Source organism: Eupeodes corollae, chromosome 2 (genome assembly GCF_945859685.1).
Source record: "Eupeodes corollae chromosome 2, idEupCoro1.1, whole genome shotgun sequence".
Classification (NCBI taxonomy): Eukaryota; Metazoa; Arthropoda; class Insecta; order Diptera; family Syrphidae; genus Eupeodes; species Eupeodes corollae.
Window position 1 is genome coordinate 2110767 of NC_079148.1, and position 20408 is coordinate 2131174.

General features: G+C 32.7%; 2 protein-coding genes across 2 annotated transcripts; both read right to left on the reverse strand.

Moving 5' to 3' along the window:
- Positions 1-5296: 5296 nt before the first annotated feature.
- Positions 5297-9511, reverse strand: LOC129948481 (nose resistant to fluoxetine protein 6-like). Its single transcript, XM_056059494.1, has 11 exons — positions 9480-9511; positions 9195-9406; positions 7473-7893; positions 7328-7401; positions 7064-7263; positions 6879-6994; positions 6595-6808; positions 6335-6519; positions 6133-6259; positions 5660-5992; positions 5297-5599 (listed from the first exon to the last, which is right to left on the reverse strand). The coding sequence occupies exons 1-11, from the start codon at positions 9509-9511 to the stop codon at positions 5396-5398; spliced, it is 2118 nt and encodes a 705-aa protein (XP_055915469.1). The 3' UTR covers positions 5297-5395.
- A 1843-nt stretch (positions 9512-11354) lies between these two features.
- On the reverse strand, positions 11355-16381 carry LOC129948482 (nose resistant to fluoxetine protein 6-like). Its single transcript, XM_056059495.1, has 10 exons — positions 16309-16381; positions 13338-13761; positions 13208-13281; positions 12950-13149; positions 12773-12888; positions 12504-12714; positions 12255-12439; positions 12011-12137; positions 11624-11956; positions 11355-11561 (listed from the first exon to the last, which is right to left on the reverse strand). The coding sequence occupies exons 1-10, from the start codon at positions 16379-16381 to the stop codon at positions 11355-11357; spliced, it is 1950 nt and encodes a 649-aa protein (XP_055915470.1).
- Positions 16382-20408: the final 4027 nt, after the last annotated feature.

Genomic DNA, 20408 nt, shown 5'->3' on the forward strand with positions numbered 1-20408 from the left:
TTAATAATGAACCTCAGTCAGGGTTTACCTGATTGATGTGTTTTGATTTAAAAATATAAAACTAATTAAGAACACAAGATCAATTGCAGTTAACATTAAAGATAATTTTTTAATCTTATAGCTCACTAGTTAAGGGCCGATCATCATCAGTTCAGAGTTTTTTTTAATAAAACTTATTGTTAAGGACTTATTATATCATTTGATAGTAAGTTTTTCAATATCTAACAATAAAGTATTTATTCCATTTCTTTAAAACGAAGCAAGCATCTGAACACGGCTAATCAGTGACAGTTCGTGAAAAAGACCATTCATTCATTTGAAATGTCAGACTCTTTGAAGCCATAAGGATATAAGATATAACTAAAAGGTTTTTTAATTGACATCTGTCAAATTTTTTGATTATTATTCAGTTGTTTACCATCGTGGCAAATAACACGATTGAACAGCACGTTCAAATGATAAAACTTTGTTAACAAAATGAGTGTTCTTTAACGCAAAGTTTGGGTGCATAACGCCCATTTTACGATAAACGAGGTGGCTCTTCACAGTCGACTTTTTAACATTTGGTGGCCAAATTTCAGACGATCGGTTCAGTACAGCCAGCACCCGTACGTTCAAGGAGCGCAAGGTCGGCCGAGAACATCGCCGCGGTCAGTGAATGTGTACAGCAAAACCCGATGCAGTCTATTCCTCGCCGTGCACAAGAAACGGCCTTTCGCAGACTACAATTTGGCGAATTTTGTGTCGGGACTTGGGGGTTCATCCGTACAAGATCCAACTGACCCAAAAACTCAAACTTCATGACCCGCCTTTTGTTCACTGATTGGGTTTAGAATCGTTGGGAAGAGGACCCCAATTTTTGCGGGAATCATCTTTATTTGCAAGGTGTATTTTTGGATGAATTTTTGTGTTAACACGCAAAATTGCCGTATATGGGACGACATCAACCCACGCAAGGTTCAGCAGGTGATAATGTATCCCCAAAAAGTTACCGTTTGGTGTGGATTTTGGGCCGCAGTGGCGGCGTACCTTTTTTGAAAACGACGTAAGTGAGGCGGTCATAGGAAACAACGAAATATACATGACGATAATAACTAATTTTGTATGGCTCAAATTGAAAGATAAAGACCTTTGGTTCCAGCAGGACAGCAAACGCCATTTCATTCCATTTCAACATCTACCCGCCCTTATTGAAAAACTCCTTATAACTTAAGGTAGCCATTTTGTTGTTTTAGCATTAGTCAAATGTAAGAGAAGAGGTAAGATAATTAATTATTCAGTAAATTAAAAAATAAAATATGTTACAGTTTGTCAATTAGCCGATAAATTCAGGTTTTTTAACAAAAGTCTATCAATAAAGTTTAAAAAAAAAAAAGATGAGAAAATATGGCTTCCAGATTAAAGTAAATACTTGTTTATTGAAGTTAAACAAAAATGAATCACCTTATGTTTTTTAATTATATTGCTCAAACATTTAAGCTGTTTTTGAGGTATACATTTAGGCAAACGTTTCCATTAAAAGCTCAAGTTTAAAGTTATAGTCACATTTCCGTTGGTGAAACTGACCAATAATAAGTTATTTTTAAAATTCGTAAATAGATCGATTGTTAAGTTATCAGCAAATAATTTTTTTTTGTTTTTTAAGTTATTATATCTTGAACTTCATCAATAAGTTATTTAAAATGGACGACGCACTCAATGAACTGAATTTCTTACTTTTTTTCTTATATGTGGAAGTAAATATTTTAAATAAAAAGAAACGTATTTTAGAAATTATCCTTAAATTTACTTAAAATCACGGTTTTAGGGGCCAGTTATACCTATCATTGAAAACGATCCCTTCGATTAGATTATGTACTGATCGATCGGAAACCACCCAAAGAATAATTTTGAGGAAAAAAAGTGTAATTGCGCATTTTTTTTCTTTTTAAATGTTTTTTTTTTCTATTTTCAAAACGGAAATTCATTTTCCTGAACAGCTGATAGTTTATTGTTCAAAAGTGAAACGAATCGTTCCAATTCCAATGACAAATTTCTTACAGTAAAAGTTTTCAGTGGATTTCAATCAGGAAATTTTTTTCAATGACAGAAACTTTTAATGATAGCTATAAACGACCTGTCAAGAAAATTCCAATGCCTGTTTTTTAATGATGATAACCAATGATAGCAGTTATTTAGGCAAGAACAATTAATGGAATGTGATGGAACCAATGTTAGTTAATTTGACAGATTCCAGTTCCATTTCTAACAAATTCAATGACTATTTTACAACCATCGCACAGTGTGGTATTTTGACCTGTAACGTGGCCATAAACCAATTTTGTCTACTTACACTCTCAGGATTAAGTATGTGTCCCATGACAGGTATATATCCAGGCTACTGTTTAGTGAAGTCGATCTATAAATTCGTCTTGCACTTGCACTTTTTGAAAAAGCACAAGCTTGTTTGAGATTTTTTAAGATTTTTTTTTTAAATCTTAAAAGTGACTTTTGTTAAAACATTTGATATGGATATCGTAAATCAAGGTATGTACAATACTTTAAGCAAAACTTTTTTTATATATTCAACTTAAGTTCTTCATATCGATGAGTTAAAGGATGTACTTACAAAATTTGCACTTTTTACGTTGTTTTTAACAAAGATTAGTGTTTTTGAATATTGACAACACCCCGCAACAAAGTTTGTCATATAAATTATTTAACTTCTGGATATGTAGAAAAATCCTCCATTTCAGAACTATTCACAAGTTTTTACCTAAGAAAAAACAAAGTATTTGAAAAGAAAAACTCCTTTCAAGCTAACATAACTAAACATTTTTATATTATTCCAGATGACTCTAATTCCACCTTGTCTCTGACCAGGAAAGAGCTCCATGAGTTGGTAAGAGGAAGCTCACAAAGACTCCTTGACGGTACACTTAAAGATTTGGATAAAAAATGTATGGATATCACAAACTGTCTCCCAGAGAAAATAGATGAACTTACAAAAATTATTAAGACGTTCAAAGCAAACTATAAACGGAGGTGGCAATTGTGCAACTGCACAGAAAAGCTTCCAACACAGGTAGTGTTGGAAGTATTCTTATCGTTTCCGTTGAATGGTCTTTCAACAGCTTTTGCAGATGATATCTCCTTTACCTGCCAATTTAATTCAGAACTAGAATGTACCGCGAAAATTGAAGAGCGTCTTGAATTAGCGAAGCAATTCATATTACATAAAGTATTTGGGGGTAACAATCGATTCTAATCTTTATTGGAAATATCATTCAATAGATTTAAGAACTATCTTATGGTTGTTACTTGAAAAATGTTTTCCTTGAAGCTATTCTTCTGAACAAAATTATGGACATAAATTTATTACGAGTTTGCGCACTCAAAATTACAATATGGTTCAAATTAAAATAATTTAAGTTAATTTATAACAGATCTTGCTTTACCGAAAGTTGGTCCTTGTATACGGAAATGAGACACTTTTAACATATTTAAAGTGTTAAAATTGTTTAAACAGAGTGGTAATATTTCAAGTAGAAATTTACAACTATACAATCTACGAGTTAACATGGCAACCAGATCAACTACAAATATTGGTTATTTTCTATATAAAGTAAAGAATAAACGGTTTTAAAATCTCTATCTACCAGTTTCTTTATCATCGGGACTGAGGCTTTCGGCATTCTTCAAAAGATCTTTCATTGCATTTTGGAATATATCATAGCTTTCTAGAGGTCCATATAGGCAAGTGGTCTAGTTTAATTTACCCAATGTCATGGGATAGTAAACCTTCAACATGAGATTTTGATTATTAGTTGAAAACAGCTTTCTTAAGAAAGCACTTAAAACCCGCTGAAGGTATTCATGGTATAAAGCTATCAAGATTCCGTCTATACAAAGAATCAGCGATGATATAATTTCTTGGATCTTATTTGAATCTGAATCTTTTAGTTTCAAAGGAGAGTACCTCTTCTTTTTAATATGTTTTTCTTTGCTAAGTTTACAATTCTGTTGTCATACTAGGTTACCAATGAAATGCCCTATCTGACAATTGTATTAAGTTTTTTAACTGTTGTCCTTCTTCTTTTTTTGTACTAATTTTTCTTCCAAGAATACAATAATATTTCTTTCTTTGTAAGTTAGGAGTGGCAATTAGATGCACCAACTATCAAACAAGAGTTTATATTTCAATCCTTCATTATCGAATCGTAGAACAACGTCACTCGAAATGCTTATTTTGTTGTCAGATTGCATTTCTAGTTAAAATGCAAGAAACGTTTGATTTCTTCAAACTTATTTAATGGCTTCACAGAATTTACTTTTGGATGTCCTAAGCTTTTATACAAATCGTGTAGAAGGTAACTGTATGACAGAAATAAATTTGGGGCTACATTATAATCATCTGATAATTTGTCGTCTTTTTTATTGCAAGGGAAATTTTGAACGCTTGTTGGAATATGTCTGTCCGTAATATCGATGTGGCCCCACATCTTTCGTTGTTATTTTTGTATAAGTAACTTTAAAACTATTAGTGGAAGTTTTAGCAAATTTAAAAGTAATAAGAAGGTGTAGCCACACGTTAATTTTAATCAAGCATCAAAATATGTAATGTTGATAATAAAGAAATTTTTTAACAGATATGGTACATTAGAAAAAAAGAATATTTCTACATATTGTGCCGTATATGATTCATTTGGTACTAACAGCCTGGCAACAATAGTTCACCATAAAATTGAAAATGTTTGCTTTTATGAATACGTACATTATTACAATATTTTTTTAATGCACAAACTTAAAATTTTGTATTTTCATATAGTTTTGTAGATCGGGAATTTACTCCTTCTCAGCTTTAGTATAGTTTCACGAACCATCAAGAACATCCACATTTTTGACAACTTATATTTCTAATGTTTTGTCGTTTGCGTAAAACAAGAACAAGGAACAGAAATGTCAACAGAGTTTGAAATTTTCAACTGTCAGATAAAAGAATACAACCCTCGAAATTACTTTAAAAAACACCCTATAGGTACATAATATTAGTGGTATTTCGATCAGAAGAATACAAATTGTCAAACCCTTAAAATATAGTATCATATGGTGGACATCGCCAAACCTATTTTCTTTTCGCCAAAAGAAATGTCAAATTTCCAGTTTGACAAACAATTCTCAAACTAAAACACCCTTTTTGTAGGCCCTGTATACTTACCCTCTTCTCTGTTGCATTTTGAGATATTCCTTCTAATTTTTGTCCAAAGAAATAGCCTTAATTTATAATAAAGTTATTTATTAATTTTTCTACGTTTTGTTATAATTTCTATTTAAACTTATTTTAGAATCCAGAATAAATATTATTCTTTTTTTATATTTTTAAGGAACATCGCATTTCATATAATGCACGTTTTGCTTAGCAAACATTAGTCTTTTTCGGTAATTCATCATCAACAATTTGATTTGAAACAGTTGTTGTTGGTTCCTGTGGTGCCTTCTTGGCTTTGTTTCCTCCTCCGAAAATGAATTTTTCCAATACCAAAATTGGCGATTCAAAAGCCAGTGACAATGCCAACGCAAAGAATATTGCAACTCCAAATGCACTCCAAAATTGAAGCATCTAAAACGATGATAATATTCCATTAATTAAAATACCAAAATTGCTTAAGACAAAACTTACCATATAATAATCTGAAAAATACATTTCAGAACGTATTATTCCGAAATTCAATTTAATCACAGTCAAATGTACAAGATACAAGGAGTATGACAAACGTCCCAGTGGTTGCCAATATGGATGTGACAAAAACGAATTAATCAATCCTCCAAATCCAAAATGACAAGCAACTGTTAGCCAACACAATGCAACCGCCCATGAGAAGCGTTTTAAACCTTCGTATAAAGCAGCTTCCAGGACTGTTCCATGAGTGCGGTCGTGAATTGTGAAGTAGGGTCCATAAACTATGACAAGAAACATGCCTATACAAACTGTCCAGCCAAGAAGTTTTGATAACTATAAGTAGAGAAGAGGATAAATTATATCTTGAAATTTGGTCTTCCATTTGACATCTGTCAAATTCAGCTTTCATTTGAAATGTCATTAAATTTATTAAACAAAAGTGGTGATCGAGACGCGATGGTATAACAACTTACCGCAGATAGTTGAAATTTTCTGTTCCGGTTGATATGCATAAAGTATCCACAAGCAAATCCAACAAACCAAGGTGAACACCTCGTGTGAGTTAGAGAGTATGTTTTTGTCCACTCTTCATCGTTTGTTCTTTAAGAAGACAAAAATACATATATTATATATAATGTCAAGACTTAATTAGAAATTTCAAAAACTTTCACTCACCCATTTATGAGACCTGTGAAACCATTACTGGCATAAGTCGCAATAACGCTTCCAATTGACAGTAGTGACAGAACGAGCAAAACGGGTGCGAATTTCTTTCCCCATCTCCACATCGCAATCAGAAGAAGTGGTGAGATAATATAAAGTTGGAAATCAACGTCTAAATACCAAGTTGAATCAAAACACTGATAGTAGGGAAAGAAAAGTTTAAAGATTTATTAGTATTTGACATATGAATGTAAATGTCAAATAAAAATTACCCTTGGCTTCTGTTGCAAATAATTAGGAATGTAGAGTAGAACTGGCCACCAATTGTATCCGTCACATTGGTTCTTCACGTAAATTCCTTGCTTAAAAGGTCCTATTAAAATAAGCTTATTGATACTAAGCATAAATAGCAAGACAGCAGCAACAGCAGGCGTAAGTCGAAGATAACGATGGACGTACATCATAATAACATTAAGTTTTCCATTTCTATAAGACCAAAAAATGAGGTTAAAACTTTCTGTTTCTTCTGTTTAAAGTCCAAAATGGTCAATCTTACGTTTTATCCAATTCCCGGAATCCCAACCAAGCAACAAGAAGTCCACTTATGAAAAAGAACGAATCAACTGATATTGTGCCGTTGAGAAGTGGCATTGACCAAAATGATTTTACCCACTGAAATTTCAATAAATATTTTTAATACTTTTTCTTCGTTAACAAAATGACTGATGTTTTTGGACATACCGGTAATTGTTCCTTTTGATTGATGATTGGAACATTCATGGTTGTCATATATGTGTGACAGAAAATAATCCAAACCATTGTCAAGACTCGTATTCCTGTCAGACAGTCAATGGAATTCGGAGAGCTCTTCAAATTGATTGCAAATAATTTCTTTCCATTTGTCAATATCGAAAATGCCAACAAAACCGGGATTGGTGTTTCTAAATATTTCAAAGGAATTGATGCTTAATAGTGTTCTTCAGTTGGTTGTTATTTTGAACTTACTTTGATAGTAGGCAGTGAAATAATCATACAAAGTACTGGCTAACATCAGTGCTCCAAATGTTGAAAAGACAGCTCTACAAATAAGAAACAAATATTTAGAAAAATGTGGCTCAGTTGAAATTCTAGAATAAAAAGTGACACTTACATTCCAAAAATATCAGTGGCTGTCAAATCCCTTGGCTTTCCATTTGTACATTGCGAAACAGACACATTGTCAAGTTTCCCCTTCGATACCTTACTGACAGCTTGTTGGAAAATTGTTGTCAAAAATTCAGCACTGCAGCTTTCTGGAACACATATTCCAATCCTTAATTCCAAACCAGTTTTTCTTATAGTTACTCTTCCTGTAAATTCTTGTTGTCCTTCCAAATCAATGAATATTGGAAGTTGTCTCGTTTTTTCGGGTATTATAGGAATATTGACAAAACAAAACTGGCCATTGACATTTTCGCTGGGTTTGGCATCGTAAAGGGAGATTGATGTTTTTGTACACTGATCAAAGTTCCCTGCACTATGAGTGCTTCCGTAGAGTATTCCAGACGGCAGTTTCCCCCACGAGTCGAAAACTGTCAGATAAGATTGTTTGTGTTAATTTTTCAATATCTCTAATCATGTTCGAAAAACACTTGTATATATAAATAATCAGAGTAGCTTCCGTATGATAAATACTTTAAATTTAATCATTTAGTCTGTTAACGTTTTACCATGAATAAATCATACAATTAAAATTAATAATATCAATTTATGATCTTCAAAATACACTTCAACAGAACAAAATAAGAGTTTTTGTTCATGTTAGATAAAAGTCAAACATTTTGATACTTATTTAGATTTCACACTAGCAAAAGTAGTATAGTGTCTTGGTTTTTTAAAACTCGCAACGTCAATTCTTATAATAAAGGAAATTGATATGTTATCTCCTTGACAGTTTTGTCTGACTTTTGAAAGTTGACAAGTCCTTGCGGATGAATTGATTGATAGTCAATCTTCTATTTATCAAATGACATTTCCTCAACTGTCAAAATTTTCAAGATTTTGTTAGATTTTAAAGTAATATCATTTATTTATATTAACCTTTTAAGATCTCTCTGTTGATTTTTCTATACCTGATTTAACTTAAGTTAGATTCAAAAAATTAGTTGCTTAAAATTTTAGTAATGTTTAAAATCCAAAGCGATTTTGATTTTATGATATTTAAAGTTAGCAGGTCCATTCTCTAGATTAAGATTTTTTTTTGTCACGAACTGTCAGTAGGTATCTAAATAAACGTGTTCAGATGCACTTTTTTGAAATAGTTAATTTGAAATGGAATTTTACTTTACACCTCAAAGAATTACAAATTGGAAATATATTTATGTAGATTGTAAAATATTAAAAAAAAATGTTCGCAATAATGTTTAATTTTTGACGTTTAAATAAAACGGAAGTTCTGCTAAAATGGCTTCTGGCACAAAGTTGGCCAGTTTATATTTTTAAGATCCCGGAGATTGCCTTGTAAACAGCATTTCAAATAAAAAATTTTCACTTTTGTTGTCAGAAATCTGAAAAAAGAGTCGATTTCTCAAGAATTCTCCGACACAAATTTAAAGAAGAATGAAAATAAATGCAACGATAATTTGATTAATAGGTGAGAATGAAAACTGAATTGCATTTATATTTCACTCTTCTGCTCTGTCAATCCCTCTGAGAAAATTCTCAGAAACTTCAAAATATAAACTGGCTAAGTATTTGTTGATATTTCCAACGATGCTTTTGTAGCTCCTGCTTGGTTTTTTAAATTGAACGAGTAGTTAGAAGATTTTTTAAGTAATTTTTAAGAATAACTGCCGAATTTTTAAAAAATGTTTAATTTTTGAGAAGTACTTACAAGGCAAAACTTTCAGACTCGGAAGTCGATTGATTAGTTCTCGTACTTCCAACACGCATTTTCTAGAATCATACTGCTTCGAAGTAATTCTCGGAGATTCAAGCAAATCCTTGTTATTGGTGATTTCTTCCACGAACACATCACTTAGAAAATCACCAGAAACCGTCACATTATTAATTACCGTTAGTGAATTTATCCCATTAATTAATAAACTTATTGATAAACAATAAAATAGAAATTTTATGTTATTCATAATTAAAAATTTCTTGCGTTCGATAAAAATACAGAATATTTGACCGTAACTTCACGCATAACATCTACTAACTGAGTTGTAATTTATAGCTACAAGAGATTTTATTTGAATCTTTCAATTTTTAATTGGCGCTTAAGATTATGATAACATTTTTAATCTTTAATTGAGTACACATAATAATAAGTATCAACATAATTGATATGAATAATAATATCAGTTCAAATCGGTTGTAAACAATATTTAGAGATTTTTTTTTGATAAAAATGTTCGTTTATAAATTATTTTGAGGGTAAGCAACCTTATGCTGTTTCCTGTTAGACTTTATGTGATTTATGGTAACTAAGTGGTTTTATATATTGAAAGGAAACGCACGATATTATAGGTACTTGACAAGTACTTCCAGGTCCAGGTTGTATTATTAAATTCATTGCAATATTGCCAATAGATACCTAGGTTTTTAGATTATTGATCTTGATTTTTCTAGAGTTTGGCATTAAGCTTTCTTATCGAAAATGCGTGCCTTATGTTTTTTGAAGAATTCTTCCTTCGTTAGGATATAAATTATCTTTTGGTCGATTCAATAAAAGTCTTTTGAGATATCTTCAAAATTAACGCTGGTGTGCCCCAGGACTATGTCCTGCTCCGATATTTTTTTCACATTTATATTACTGATCTCTTTTAATTGCCACTATCAATGGGTGTAACTTTCATCAAGGAAACTAAATATCTTGATATTCTCGGAATGTGAATCATCTTTGACATACTAAGAATACTTAAAATTAAAACCCTTAGAAGTCTCTCTTATTGTGAAAAAATGGAGGTTCTCTTGAGATTAATTTTTTTGTTCGAAACATTTTAAATTGCCCAAGTAAATTTTAAGTGCCATCTATGGATAGTAGCAAGGGGGCTATATCTCGCTTTAACGATACAAGACAGCATGGGTTTTCGAAGCATTAAATTCCGCGCGGTTTCTTATTCCCCATTTTACAATGCTGTTTAGGTCGGAATTTAATAAATTTGTCGTTGCAGTTCAACATCCGAAGAAAAGGGGTGTGAATCTGAAAACGAATATTAAAAGCTAAGAGTACTATCGTCAACGAAAGAATGTATTGGATTAGAAGTTGCAGACAGGGGATCATTAATAAAAATGAGAAAAAGTGTTGGAGATAGAACAAAGCCCTGGGGTATACCTAATGTATTCAATGTAATGTGTTCAACTTGTATTGAACTATTCGAAAGGTAATTACTAATCCAATCAAAGAGGGATTCATAAAAATCGACTCGTTAACCAACTGAGTCAGGTGGTTCAATTCAGCGAGGATCTAAGCACACACTCCTTCTGGTGTTGTCTGGCCTGAATTTTGAAGCCGTAAAGAATTGTGTGCATTGAAATCGCCCGTAACAATGATTTCAGTGCAGGATAGGATGAAACAATTCTTTGAAAGGAATCGGACAAAGCATCAAATTCAAGGGAAGTTGACACTCTGTCTAGATTGGGGCTTCGATAAAGGTAGCAATAGTGAATGATTTGCTTATTCACGGAAAATTTAAACCACATAAAATTGAAAAAAGAATTGGTGCAGAGACCATAGAGACAGCAACATCATTCCTAATGCATATGGCGAGACCGTGGTGGGAAAAGAATAATGGCACCAAGTTACACCCTTGAATAAAGAATTGAGTGAGATCGGAATTCTCACCTTCTTGGGTTTCACTAAGTGCCAATACAGCTGGCCTGAAAATTCTCTCTAAGCCCACGAATATTACAATAATCTACCATGAAGTTTCCAGCCATTGCAAATAAAAGAATAGCAAAAACCAAAACAGACAAAGACTATAAAAAAGCTCTTTCTTAAAAAGTATTTATTATATATACATTTCTTGCATACACTAAATTTGTTTTTGATTCATAAGTCCTTGTTAGGCATTTGTAAAAAGAGATCATTTGGACGGGATAAATTTTGGTGAATTTGTTGATTTCTATCATCCTCAGCATTGGATTTCATCCTTCCAAAAATGAATTTTTCCAATACCAAAACCGGTGACTCAAAGGCTAATGTTACAATAATTGCAGCCATAAGTGAAATCCCAAAAGACCCCCAAAACAAAAGAATCTTTAAAAACAAAATTACAAATTAGTTCAAAATATTCATGAAAATAATTCAATGTAACAAACCATTGCATAATTTGAATAATGCAATTCGGTGCGTATCATTCCAAAGTTGGCCCTCACAACTGTCATATGAATAAGATATAAAGCAAATGTCAAACGCCCCAATGGCTGCCAAAATGGATGTGACAAAAATGCATCGATAACTCCGCCGAATCCAAAATGACAAGCAAATACAATCCACGCTAAAGCAACAGCCCATGAAACACGTTTCCAAGCTTCGTATGAGGCGGCTTCAAGGACTGTTCCATCACCGTTTGCACTGATGGTGAAGTAAGGTCCAAAAACTATGGCTAGCAGAATTGAAAAGCTCATAATCCATCCAAGAATTTGATATTTCTGTTAAGAAGGAATATTGAATATTTTTCTTTTTGTAAAAAAGTGTGTATGTACCTTTGGTATTTGAATGGTATTATTTCGATTGACGTGCATGAAGTAGCCGAATCCAAGACCAACGATCCATGGTGGACATCTGGCGTGAGTTGGAATGTATGTAAGCTTCCATTCATCAGGATATGTTCTGAAAGAAGAAACATCAAGTATAAAACACACTCTCAATATATAACAATTAGAAGAAGAAAAACTAGTTAAAAGATCTGTTTGCTTTTACTTCTGTCAAAAATAAATACAAACTTACCCAGTAATAAGACTTGTGAATCCTTTTGATATGTAAACAAACATAACACTTCCAATTGAAAGTAGACAAATGAGAATCAAGACAGGTGCGAATTTCTTTCCCCATTTCCACATTGGAATCAGAAGTAATGGAGACAGCACATAAAGTTGAAAATCCACAGCTAAGTACCAGGTTTGATCGAAGCACTGCAAAATGACACTAAAATTCGTGATCTTTCTTAGATGTAATTTTGAGAATTGACAAACTTACAGAGGATACTCTAAAATAGTTCGAAATATAAAGTAGAATTGGCCACCAATTCGAACTGTCACATTCATTTTTTCCAAGTGAAACATACTTAAACGGTCCCGTATAGAGAATTGGATTTATGCTGAAGGCGAACAGCAAAACAGCACCAACAACAGGTGTTAGTCGGATGTACCGATGAACATACATCATAATGACATTAAGTTTTCCATTCCTATAAAAGGTTGTGTTTTTGATAAATGTCCTTTAGTTTAGGAACCTGTCATACTTACGTTCTATCAAGTTCTTTAAATCCCAACCAAGCTACAAGAAGTCCACTGATGAAGAAGAACGAATCCACTGATACTGTTCCATGAAGAATGTGCATGGACCATAACTCCTTGTACCACTGAAAAGTGAAAGCACAGTATTTAAAATGTCATTTTTAAAGATAGTTTTGTTTGTTTTACCGTTATTAAGTGAGAACTATTAATGGCAGGAAACAGTGCACTTGTCATATAAGTGTGACAGTAGATCACCCAAGTCATCGATAGAACTCGAATTCCTGTGAGACATGTAATTGCATTTGGTGATTTCTGAAGATTATACGCGAAGAGTTTTTTCCCATTAGTCAGTACAGAGAACGCCAGAAAAATTGGTACTGGTGATTCTGTAAAGACGTTATAAATATTTAGATGAATTTGATAGGGAAGATATATAGCACATACTTTCGAAATAAGACATCAAGAAGTCGTATAACGAGCTCAATACCATTAATCCAGTGAATATTCCGAAAACAGTTCTAAAAAGATCACAAGAATTTAATTGACATTTCCAATTTCGTTTCTGAAAACTCACATTCCAACAATATTGATTGCCTTTAGAGGAGGAGTTCTTCCTTCTGTGCACCTCGAGACTGAGAGATCTAAGAGTAGTCCATAGGGAACTCGATTGGCAGCTTTTTCAAAAACATGTTCCAGAAAACTTGGACTGCAACTATTTGGCACACAAATTCCAATATTTAATCCATTTCGATACTTTAAGCGATATTCAGATTCTGCTAGTGTCGTCGGTGGTGCACCCCAGTCGGGAATCTCGGCTTTTTTAGCTAATGGATTTTTTAAGGGCACTTCTAAAAAGCAATATTGGGCATCTATGACATCACCGCCACCGTTAAAATCGCTTAAATTTACAGATGTCCTGACACATTGATCAAAATTCCCAATTTCATAGTTATTTCCCATAATAACCCCCGAGGGAATTTTACCCCACGAGTCGAAAACTGAAAGATAAAAGAAACAACAAAAACGTTACCGTTATAGAAATCTTACTTAAAAAATCAACAATTAAGGTCGTGAATTTTGTTAGGTACCTACTTATTTACAAGCTAAATTATTTCTTTATCAGTCCTATTGATTCAGATATAAATATATTAAAAATAAATAATTTCTTTAACCACTTGAAAAATTAAACAGCAACACATAAAAACAGTGACGTAAGTAGACAAGGGTTATAAACTATTTTGACTAAAGCAAGCTCGTGTGTGGGAGGTTTTAGGGGTCTTTTGGTTTATGGTTTGTTTTTGTATGAAAAATCTATATTTTCTAATGAAAATTCCAGTTTTGTAAAATTTGTAGGCACGAGCCTGGTTATTATAAGATAAGCTATTGAAGTGCTTAATTAATTTTACTACAAAATGTGAAGCCATCAGCAAAAAGATTTGTATCTGAAAGCAGGAAGTTGTGTGTTTTAATATCACAAGTATCAGGCAAAATATTCAGATCTTGTATAAAGTTCGTTTGCAAATCTTAGGCTTATTATCAGGAAAACGGAAGTTGATTTAAATCAAGGAGGCTATGAGTTGCAAGTTTTAATCATATTTGTACTTAATCAAAATTCAAATTTACGAAGATTGGTGGTTTCGGATTTGTTTGTCTTTTAACATTTTGTATCATATTTTTGTGAAGTGATCACGTAGGACTATGCTGGATTTCACAACTTTTTGTAATCGTTTGAATACTGTTGACTCCAATAACTCCGGGAAGAAATTATTCAATAGTTTGCTTTATGAGGCCTATAGGATCGAACTTCCTTTTTTGTTTCAATTGATTACGCACTCAGTAATTAAAATAGTCAGTTCGAGCAGGTAGTAAAAGTGAATAAGGTCAAAAAGGAGCAGGAAATACTGAGCCTGGGAAAGCATTCTATATTCGCATTGTACGGTTAAAAAAAATAATCTCTCTAGTTCCCAGTGAATTTCGGAGATGGGTTCAGGTGTTAACTGATGACCATTCCTAGACGCACGCACATTACGGCTATTTTACTAGATCAAAAAGCGATAAAATAATGACAGACAATGCGACTGTGTTTGAGAGTTGCAAATGCTTCAGCCTGTCTATTATTTCTATAGCTTTCTTTTAGATTGTGTGCAAGAAACTCAGATGGTCTATGGAGCATCAGCCCAAATATGAGAATTTTTTTCGAGTATAAGGGTTTTTCAAATTAAAGCGGGAATAAAAGGATACACGTAGGCAGCCTTAACACTTACTTTATAAAATATCTGATCGCTCCGTACGAACAAAGATGTGTTTAGGCTCCTTAGCGCAATTGTCTTCAATAAATAAGTGACGTTAGAGATTTCAAATCATTAAATCACTCGCGGTGTGTAATTGTACAATGCTGTGCAATCTGAATTCAATGAGCTTGTTATACTCTGCCGTTGGTAGTTCACATCCAAAAAACAACAATTTGCATTTAAAAAGCAAATTTAAATGGACTAATAGTTGTAGACAATAAAATAGCTTGTAAAAAAAATTGTCCTAGACAAAATGAAGCCCTGCGACACACCAGCATTTATTTTGTTCTTGTCAGACTGGAACCCATCCAATACTTTTTGTGTTGAATGACCGGAGAGATAATTTTTAACCCAACAAATAAGTAAAACGCACGCATTTTTGATAAGATCTTAATGCCAAGCTCTTTCAAATGCCTTCGTAATTTCAAGTGCAATAATCTTACTTTTCCAAGACGATGTAGAAATTTGTTCCACTGTTTTTTGAGATAAACCAGGAGATCTCCAGAAAACCCATTTCTACGAAATCTATATTGCAGCGCGTTGGTCCAAATATTGGTTCAGCTTATAAATGATCAACTTTTTTATGATATTGGAAAGAAGAGCAATTCGATGATAGTTAGAGGGAATCTTTTGGAGACAAGCTATAGTAACACTTTTTTTCCTTCACTCGGGTAGAAACCCGCTAGAAGGGTGGATACAAAAGCTTACGAAATGGTTTTGCCAGCATGTTAGTAAATATCAAGATATTTCGGCAAGTTACACTCTAGAGCAGGAACTAGTAACCTTCTTTGACAGAAAAGGTCAACAGGCCACAGTGCATTAGACAAAATCTTCAAGAAATCTTTCAAGTACATATTTAAGTTGACCTGATTTTATTTTTTAAAACTGAATTTAGACATTTTGTCAATAGATATGACTCCTGAGTTTTTGAATTTTTTAATTAAGAAGATACTTTTTCAGATTTAAGTTTGTTTGCTTTGTTTACTTGTTTCACGAATTGGAGCACTTGGGTCGTGTTCAGATGCATTGTTTTTGATAATAGAGGGAAAGTGTTGTAACAGTAAAAAAAAGTTTTAACATTTTTGGAAAACCTAGGAAATTGGATTTAACTTAGATAACAACGAGGTAATTTAGCTAAAAAGGTAAGTAGGTATTAAAGAACAGCAAGCAAATAATTTTGAAATATACGAACAAATTTCAGCAACTTTCCAAATATAATCGTACATATGTATGTATTTCGAACAATTTACTTACATGGTACGACTTCGGGACTTGGAAATCGTTTTATTATTGCCTGAAGACTCAACAAGCATTTTTCAGAGTCCATAGATCGAACAAAAGGATCCTGATGTAGTTCGTTATTTTTTCGTATTTCATCAAAGAAAACATCACTAAGAAAATCACTTCCTACTGTCACATCATTTACAACCGAAATAAAATGCGCGTCTCTTATAAATAAGCTTATAATTATAACAAAACAATAAATAAAATGCATTTTTCACACCAAATGCTTAAGTGATAATCTTAAACTGATAATCCAGAACTGGTCTTTTTCTGAATGTTACATGGGCTTTTATTGCAAAATCATAAATATTATTTCGAATTATTTATCACATCATCAATTTGTAAATTAATCACCCGCCTTTACGATAAAAGGTCATACCATGGGGTCGAATCTCTCGAATTTGAAAACGTTTGAACTTTTTTCCCCTGATAAACTCGAGACAGAGAGAAGTGCAAACCTAATCGTAGATAAAATTGACAAGATATGTATCAGAAATAACTGCTTCCAACAAAATTATCGTTCAAAAAGGGTTCAACGAAGAAGTCGATGATATCGAATACTTTGCATGCGAAGGTATAAATTCGTTGATCTAAGTTCTAAGGCAACAAACTCTTCTGACACGTTTTGATTTCTTTGTGATGGAAAAGGAATTGAACGATGCTAATTTAAAGACCTTAACTTTAATACAAGTGAATCGAATAAAACAAATCGAATCAGCAGATCGGAATCCAAAATGTTAGTTAATAAGAATTTCCTGAAAAATTATAACTTAATTGTTTAACTCACAAATATTTAAGTCCTAAAATTACTTGGCGCAAATAATGCTTAAAATACATTTTAATTTAAATTAAATAAATATTCATAATTTACGTAATTTGAAAACAAAAAAAAAAACAAACAAAGTCCAAGTTTTTAGTGAGTAGGTAGAGCGTTTGATTCACTTTGGGGAATATTTTTAATAATTTGGTCTATTTCCAGCTTTAAGATAAAGAAAGCAATATTGAAATATTACTTTATAGCTTTGATTACTTTATCATAAGCAGCTCAAAGCTATTTAGACAGTTTATATTCAGTTTTATAGCGCAATTATAAATCTGAGATTATACGTAATTACAGTTTTTAATCAAGTAGGCTAAGATTAGAAAATAATACTGTGGAAAATATTTAGTTTTGATTTATTGGTAATTACTGCAATTTGTGGTGATGCAGACTTTAATGGATAGACAGTTGCTTTCGTTAGACGAAACTTCACTGCTCATTTCCAATTGGACGGTCATAACCTTTTAAAAATCATCAAATCAAGAAACCATCAGTAAGCTCTACGAATAGGAACAGTTTGATTTTGGTATTCTAACACTTTACATACATCTCTTACATTTGAAGGCCGAAAGCATCCTTGAAGAAATTTCTGAAAAGTTCAAAATTGACAAAATATAGTGGGGTTAAATATAAAATACTATTAATGGCAACATTTTAGATGGATATGTAATTTCGAAACTTCAAACTATCAAGATTTTACGACAGAAACTTTTAAAACTTATTAAGTGCGTTAGACATCGTTGAAACGTCTTTAAGCTATAGCAAACTCGGTATTCTGTTGCATCCACTGAATTTATTTTATTATACGGATTTGGTGCAGGGTGATTTTTATTTGCATCATGCAGTAAGATTTTTTAGGCGATGTAGAGGGGTTTTGTACAGTGAAGACAATTACCGCTTCGAGAGCTACTGTGGCGCATAATGTTTTGAACCATATGCATTTGAATGCTTAAAAAGAAGGGTAATCAGTCGAACATGAAATTTCGGATATTTTATTTGGTGAAGAAGTACTAATTTTTATTGTTGAACAGAGTAGTGTTTATGCAGCACAATCTAATGCCCGTCATTTTTCGTTCAGCGAATAAGAGTAGGGCATTTTGATTTACAGTGCTTATCACTCTATGCCAAGAGAGTGTTGTTGCTCATACGTTTGGAACCATGCTCCTTAAAAAACAGAAGGAATTTCAAAGGAAGAACCAACACAATTTCAGCAACATTGCATGCCTTGAGCTCCGTGAGCATTTTAAGAGCCTTCTTAACACTTTAATATTCTCTCCGCTTACGCACTATGCAGCCCCATTTTTTAGTGATGATTTCTTAGATGCGCCATTTACAACTGATGAAGTTCGAAACGTAACAGATAAATATAAGGCGGGAAAAGCTCCAGGTGACGACCGAGTACCAGCAGAATTTTATAAAGATTGTTCTTTTGAATTCGTAGTCACAAGACAGCAACAGTTCCTGCAAGCTTTAAAAGGGCAATAATATATCCACTGCAGAAAACAATCCCGAAAATAACAGAGGCATCTCTTTTTTAAATACATCGGCGAAGCTATTTAATGCTCTGAGTTTTAATAAGCTTACGCAGTGGATAAATGACGAGGAAATACTATGCGAATTTCAAGCTGGGCTTGGGAAAAACTACTCGACCTTAGATCAACCTCTTTAATATTGCGGAAACCTTCAAACGAAGGAAGAAAAAACTTTTTTCGTTGATTTTCGTTCAGCTTTTGATAAAATCGCACGTGAAGCACTCTTTTATAGCTATATAAATAAGGAATTTCTCCAAAAATTGTAGTCCTATTAAATGCAATGTACGAGATCAATGTGGCGCATATATGGGATGTTTGTTTCCGAGTAAGCACAACACAAATGGGAGTAAAACAAGGATGTGTCTTAAGCACTCTAATCTTCATCTTGTTTATAAATGATATTATAGAAGCGACCGGTGGAGGAATCCAGTTTGGAAACATACGAATACCTGCTTTAATGTTTACTGATCACGTTTTTTTGTCTGAATCTGTAGATGTAATGCAGCGGACGATGAATCGTCTTGAAAGCTACTGTAAACTTTGGAATCTGTCCGTTTATCTGGAGAAATCTAAAATGATGATCTTCAGGGAAGGAGGTGGTTGGCACGCAAACAACGAAAAATGGATGGAGTATAAATAGTCACTGCAAACCTCAGATACTGTGATACTACTCTTAGAGCAATTTATTAAATGTGCAATATTTAGATTTTAAGAATGCTAATTGTTATATCGTTTTCATTTGAATTCAAAATTGCGTCAAACTTTAAATAGTATTGAACGTGTTGAATGTTGTGAAGATATTGACGTCTATGTTGATTATTTTGAAAAAAGTATTTTAGATAGTATTAATGTATCAGTTATTAAGAAAACAATTAACAAACGAGCTGTTATTCTTCCCCGTACCATTTTGGATCTTATTAAAACAAGAAATATGTTTAGACGGAATTGGCAAAGATATCGACAACAACACGATTTTCAACAAATGAATCATTTAAGCAAACTGATAACAGAATCGATATCAAAATTCAGGGACATAGAATGGAGCAAAAACCTTAATTCCTTAAATCCTAGTTCTAAAACATTTTGGAACATACATAAAATAATTAAAAAGAAAAATACTCAAATACCACCACTTGAATCATCCGGGACAGTTCATACTTCTAACGAAGATAAAGCAAATACGCTTGAAAATACTTTTGCGAACAATCATGATATGACTATAAACCTTTACAACAATCCTGTTTTAAAGAACGTTGTAATTACGTCTGTCATTGAACTCAAAAAAACTTCAATAAGCTTATCTGCAGAAGAACTTATTTCTGTTGAAGACATTGAATACTTAATATATGACCTTAAAAATAAAAAATCTCGTGGAATGGATGGTATTCAAAACCAATTATTTAAAGAACTTCCCTTGATTGGATTTCTTTTTTTAACTTCTATAATAAATGCCTGTTTCAAAAGTCAATATTTTCCTCTAAAATGGAAGATGGCAAAAGTAGTTTCAATACTGAAATCTGGAAAACCCCGAAATGATCCACTAAGCTATAGGCCAATAAGCTTACTGAGTTGTATAAGTAAGATTTTTGAAAAATTAATTCGCTGCAAACTAGAATCTTTTTTGAACGAAAAAAATATCATTCCAATACAGCAATTTGGTTTCCGAAAAGAACATAACACGTCGCACCAGGTTTTAAGAATCTGTAGACACATTTAGA

What these genes read in the sequence shown, in the direction of transcription:
- LOC129948481 (XM_056059494.1), bottom strand. Translation starts at nt 9,511, where the DNA reads ATGTTATGCGTGAAGTTACGGTCAAATATTCT. An exon ending in TTCCGGGAATTGGATAAAAC is followed by an intron (nt 6,809 to 6,878) that starts GTAAGATTGACC and finishes TTGGTCTTATAG; the next exon opens with AAATGGAAAACTTAATGTTA. An exon ending in GAAAATTTCAACTATCTGCG is followed by an intron (nt 5,993 to 6,132) that starts GTAAGTTGTTAT and finishes CTCTACTTATAG; the next exon opens with TTATCAAAACTTCTTGGCTG.
- LOC129948482 (XM_056059495.1), bottom strand. Translation starts at nt 16,381, where the DNA reads ATGGACTCTGAAAAATGCTTGTTGAGTCTTCAGGCAATAATAAAACGA. An exon ending in AAGTCCCGAAGTCGTACCAT is followed by an intron (nt 13,762 to 16,308) that starts GTAAGTAAATTG and finishes TTTATCTTTCAG; the next exon opens with TTTTCGACTCGTGGGGTAAA. An exon ending in ACTATTTTAGAGTATCCTCT is followed by an intron (nt 12,440 to 12,503) that starts GTAAGTTTGTCA and finishes GTCATTTTGCAG; the next exon opens with TGCTTCGATCAAACCTGGTA.